Genomic DNA, 6,000 nt, shown 5'->3' on the forward strand with positions numbered 1-6,000 from the left:
AGATTCAGTTCAATCCACCATAAGCCACAACACTCGTTCCTTAATATCCACCATTCATTGACAACACACAACGGCTGGCACAGTTCAGGTTGCATGTGAAAATGCTACGGCAACTGCCCTATTTGCATGTTCAATTTAATCATACTTGTCAAACCATGCAGGTTACGTAAGTTGCATGTCGAAATAGCTGCACATCATATCAAGGCAACTGAAAGTACAAGCTCAGTGAACTGCTGTGAATGTCAGTAAGCTAGGAACTTGGGCCTATTGTAGTGTAGCGAAATGCGCAGGCTAGCATAATTAGTCTAAGCACTGGGCACTGCAGAAATCCCTCAAGCTCTGGATCCTTGCAGCAAAGTGTCATGAGTGTACTAATATACGCCGCAATTGAGGCAGAGTGCTAACGAACCAAGGCGCGTTTTACAAAAGGAAGCTTCCACAACCACAGAGCACAATGGAAGTACAAGTCATGTTCATAAAATTTGACCAAGCGGATTGAAGTACAAGTGCAGCACCATTCATTACATTCCGTTTCGGACAAACCGCTGTGTTATTCTGACATACAAGAAAGAGAAAGACAAAAGGGAAGGAAAGACAGGGAGGTTGGCCAGTGTAAATACCGGCTGGCTACCCTGTGCTGGGGAAAGGGGTAAACGGAATAAAAGGAGAAGGAAGAGAAAGAAAACAAGAAAAATGGACACAGTAACGCGATGTTCCGCGCAACAATAGTCAAAGGCGGTCGCACAATTCACATGTCCTTAAGAACATGAGCAAAGCGCTTAAGGCCTTGAGTGCCGAAACCCGTCTGGACAAGTGTCCTGGAACGTTCTCTTCTGGGAAGGGGCGATTGTGCAGTTTTTCGAGCGCGGTCACGAGCACTTTTCTTGGCACATTGTAACGTGGACAGTCACGGAGGAGGTGCGCGATCGTCTCCTCGCAGCGGCAGCTGTCGCAAGCAGGACTATCGGCCATTCCAATGCGGAAGTAATATGAGTTCGTGAATGCCACGCCGAGCCATAGGCGGTACAGAAGTGTTGCTTCCGCTCGTGGCAACACTGGTGGAAGACGGAGTTACAAACTTGGATCCAATCTGTGAAGACATGTGTTCGTGAATTCACTGGTGTTCCACAGAGTTAGCGTAAGCTCGCGTGCGAAGACTTGTGGCTGCATCTGTTATTGACAGCAGTATGGGTATAAACTGGGCACCATCATGGGCCGACCGGGCAGCGTCATCCGCACTGTCATTTCCCGAAATTCCGCAGTGACCCGGTATCCACTAGTAGATTATGTGTCCCTTGTCGATTGCGTAATGGTGGAGTAGTCGGATGTCCGCTACTAATTGCACATTCGCTCCGTGGTTGAAAGCAGACAGCAGACACTGGAGAGCTGCCTTTACTGACATACAAACGTGTCCACAGTGTTTAGCATGCTTCTCTGGCAGTTCAAGATCATTCCATTGTATTTTATTTTCTTAAAAACGTAAATTTGCAATATTCGGTAAGTACCACCAAAGGCGCCGACAGCGAGCCAACGCCGTCGCGAGCACCGCGGGAAAACGGAGGTGACAGGAGGCGACGCGAGAGGGCGCGCCTGCGAGCAAAACAGACGGAGCCCCCCGCGCGCGCCTATGCAGCGGCCGTGGCCATGCAAATGGCGCCGACCTCGCCCACCCCCTGAGTCATAATTGCGCCAGGAAGTGCGCGCGTGCAACCGTTATGCCGTAATAGCGCACGCTCGCCTATAAGTTCGAGCACCTAAAGGCATATATGCAGCTATAGCGGAGAGTACTGCAGGTTATAAAATGTCAGTTTACGTGGCGTACAGACGAGACTACAAATATCAGGCCGTTTCCTTTCTTTTCGTTCATTATATACATATACACATATAGATATGCACGTACATGTATACATAGATGTGTGTGTGCGCGCGTGTGCGCGCGTGTGTGCGCGTGCGCGTGTGCGTGCGCGTGCGCGTGCGCGTGTGCGTGCGCGTGCGCGTGCGCGTGTGCGTGCGCGTGTGCGCGTGCGCGTGTGCGCGTGTGCGCGTGCGCGTGTGCGCGTGTGCGCGTGCGCGTGTGCGCGTGCGCGTGCGCGTGTGCGCGTGTAAACGTAGCCAATACAGGCAAATAGTTGTCCGGACTTATTTGTCCAATAAGTATCTAGACTTGCGCATCTAGTGGAGTACCGGAAAATTTTATCCAGTGGAAAACAAAGCGCCGTCTTGGGGAATGCCACGTGATAGCCAGCGATCCTGCTTTCTGCACCCAATCCGTTCTGGCGCCAACGCTAGCGAACGGCTGCGCAGCACGCTCCGCTCAGGAAGCTTGCAAGCGTACCGTGTTTGTGGCTATGCGAAGGGCGCATGAGCGCTTCCGCTCCGCTCATCAGCGGAGCTACGCCAAACTAGAACTATAGCGAAGCTGGACGGTCCGCCAGTGCTGCCTGCGCAAGAAGCCTCGAGTTTCGCATAACACTACAGAAGGTGTAGTGTTACGACCATAGGCAGGGACTACGGGGGGCTCCGGGGCCCGATCCCCCTCCAGAGTTTTCCGGGAGCGCTGAGCCCATTGGTCACAACTAAAGTGACATTACCACTGCGTTGTCGCCTACATCATTCGAGGATTCTTTGGACTTTGCTCGACCTCTTTCACTTGAAAGTGCACTACGGCTAAAAACTTACTGCGTCATTGCTGGCGTAGACGTGCACGGCTTTTAATTCATTGTTTAGCTTTATTTCTTCAAATCCTGATTATCGGAGGACACGCGTATTAGAAGCACTAGCGGGGGCTGCCTCATCCGTATATTTTGAACTCCAATATTGTTTTAAATTTCCACTGTAAACAGCATACTCACACGCAATATATTTAAATATACGCACAAGACAAAGTTCAATATATATTCTAAAGAGATTTATGCAGCCAATAAAAATTATTTCTAAAGATATGGGTAGCGTGTGCCTAGAGAAAAAATGTATTGCTGTATGTTCCCCATGCTTCGAACTGCTTTGCGTGCTCTTTTTTTACCATGGAAAAACACAAAGACTTCAGTGATCCGTTCAGCAGTGGGCGAAATTCACGTGAACGTTGTGAGTCAGTATTCCTGCACTTTCCAGTAAGCAATGCCAACGACTCAAGAAAAAATTTCTAACAATTTACAACATTTCTTATGGGTGGAAACGCCGTCAGTAGCATTCAACTGTCAAATATATACAGGGTGTCCCAATTAACAATCGCGCACCAAGATTTAAAAAGAGGAGAAATGTGTTACTGGAAGAAAACGTGGTGCATATTGCTTACAGTACAGTGGAGTAGATGAAGTAATAGTTCTGCGGGAGCCCGTCAGGTGGCGATAATTATTAAAGGGGAAATCATACATCTACCCGCTCGTAGTAACTGCTACAAAGGAAACACAATCGTGTTCCTCGAAAGAAAAGCTACAGTTGAAAAATACCCTTGTAGGTCGCTTTGGATTTCCTATCTAGCAATAGCTACGAACGGGTGCATGTCTGATTTCCCCTTTATTAGTGGAGTAGCTTCCAGCAATATTTTTCGTTACCGAGATTTAATTGAGCAACTGTATCAACCGGTATTACCTAACCAGCACCAATCCTTAGAAGAGAGGGACCTGTAGAATCGTCTAGATTTACCCGATTGGGTCCAAGTCTCATTCTGGAACTTCAGTACCTCGCCAGGGTTTCCATTCCGCTCTCAGTGTTTTTTCCCTGTGTCACCACTATACCAACGTACAAACAGATGAAAAATTTATGCACGTGTTTATGTATTAGCTCAGTAATCGCAGATGTGAAATCCGCGCAAACAACGTAAATGCGAAGGCACGATACGCTTCTTTTTTTTCTTGAAAGCATGAGCATTGCAAGTGTCCTATATGCAGATTTTTGCTGTCCCTGTTTTTACACAACGGAGTACCTAGTGGGTATCACTTAGTGCCTTAACTGACATAATAAACAAGTTTTTCACCATGACCGCCCACAGAAAAAAGGAGACAACACGGGCGCTTTCTGTGTGTGGTTTGGCGCAAACCTTGTTTATTATGTCGGATAACCACCTAGCCCAGCAGTTCGCTCTTCTTAATTGACGCAAGTTTCCTTCTAAACATTGCATTCGTGGTGAAAGAAAAGTGGCGCAATTGGCTTATTCCGCTGGTATTTGATTGAGCAACAGGCCTGTCTCCTAATGAGACCTATGTGCTGCTGCAAAAGCTGACTACCTTCTGCTCCCCCTTGCCACCATTGCTCCAGTTCTGGACGATTGCAAAATTATGTGATAATGTGTATTTATCTTTTTATTACAATGTTATTTTCTTTCTGCCATGTCTTTTGCTTATTGTTTAGAAGTAATGAACATGTCACGTATTTCATATACATTTGTGTAGGTATACAGGTTGTCCCACATAAGTTGAGTCATCTTTTAAAGAATGGAAGGTGAACCAAATGCATAATGCTGGCACTGGCCTAGAGTTATTCAGGCCATTGCTTTTATTTTTTGCCTTAAGTAATGGAGTAGTGATGTTTAATTAGTCAACTTCGTAGGTGTTGGTTGCAGTGGCCAAGTGCGATACGCAATGTTCCAGAGCACCTTGAGATACCTCTCAATAAATTGTTTCCAACATGATATATCTCACGTGGTGCTTTGGTGCTCACATGCTCCTAGCCAAGCGTTGCCGAGCTGATTAAGCATCTAAGGCCACGAAATAGAAAAGACGAAAGCAGCATTTTGATTCTGCTTGAAAGAATTAAATTGCGAAGCGCGTGAGAACGACGTAAGGCGATGACGGCTGCTACAATTTTCCCGTTGTAAACAAATGACCGTGTAGTGGTTTTTGAATTGAACGAGGATGCTACAACTTTAAACCTTAGGACTCCAATAATGGCGGACAATAACACGGGGACAAAACTAAGTAATGCTAAAAAAAATCCTGGCCATATTCAAAGAAGGTTAAGCATGCCTTCACACGATGAATCATTTCACACTGGTACAATCTGCTCTGCTTCCCACACTTACTGTCTACCAGACGTTCTTTTTGATATCGCACTCAGAATCGCTTCGCAGTATCGGGTGGCCGCGTCTGGCTTCACACTTGTGCACCGCAACCGGTGCGTGAGTCCGTGACAGAGTGCGCCCACAGGCTGTTCCAGTTTACCGGTCGTACTCCATACCTTATGTTCCTTGTTTAAACAAATCCCAGTGAACTGTAGCACATTCACTTCTCCTGAGGCGCCCGTATCCCTGAGTGTCCCACACAGCAACGCTATTTGGGCGTGCCCACCATTGATCAGCAGATAGGCTTGCTCCAATGAGGAGAATGCAGATATAGTTTTGGCTTTATGTGCGTAAAGTCGACATAGAAGGCGTGCATTTGAGCTATTTCAACGTTGGCATCCAGATACGCGTCGGAAGTCAATTACGATTGGGCGTGCATACGAAACACTGAGAGAGACAGAGTTTTACGAAGAAACAAGAAATCTTCAATACTGGGCGAGGACGTGAAGGCTGATATTTTGTCTAATTTTCTTGAGACCAACGTGCAAGTGTTCGTAGTGCGAGTGCTAAATCTGGACTGTCAAAACCCTCAGTGCGTAGAGCCACAAGCAGCTGCACGAGTTGTTCGAGCGCCGCCATTCCCATAATCGAAAGGACTTCCCAAACTGGCTTTTAATCAAGAAGGAAGAGTACCCAGGCTTCGTAAACAAAATAGTGTGAACCGATGAAGCTAGCTTCTCCTGTAATGGCCAAGTGAACATCCACAACGCTCACTATTATAGCGACGAAAACCCTCAAGGGGTTTCGAACTCACATCAGCAATATCAACGGTCGGGTAACGAGTGCTGGGTAACTTACGGTGGCACTATCACTGGCACCTCCTTTTTTGATAACGTGCTTACGGTCGAAAGATACGTCAACCACATCCTTGATGGTGCGCTTTAAGATTTTCTTTGTGAAGTTCCACTGGCTAGGTTCGAGGATATTTTGCATCAGCAAGT

At 47.0% G+C, this 6,000-nt stretch overlaps 1 protein-coding gene across 1 annotated transcript in view; it reads right to left on the bottom strand.

Moving 5' to 3' along the window:
- The window catches only part of LOC126524111 (spastin-like), a 37,744-nt gene extending 32,106 nt beyond the window's left edge, over nt 1-5,638 (bottom strand). The window contains exon 1 of the mRNA XM_050172471.1: nt 5,542-5,638. Coding sequence (XP_050028428.1) covers nt 5,542-5,638 — 97 coding nt within the window. The remainder of the gene's footprint in view (nt 1-5,541) is intronic.
- Between the last annotated feature and the right edge of the window lie 362 nt (nt 5,639-6,000).

The sequence above is a fragment of the Dermacentor andersoni genome, chromosome 3, assembly GCF_023375885.2.
Source record: "Dermacentor andersoni chromosome 3, qqDerAnde1_hic_scaffold, whole genome shotgun sequence".
NCBI lineage: Eukaryota > Metazoa > Arthropoda > Arachnida > Ixodida > Ixodidae > Dermacentor > Dermacentor andersoni.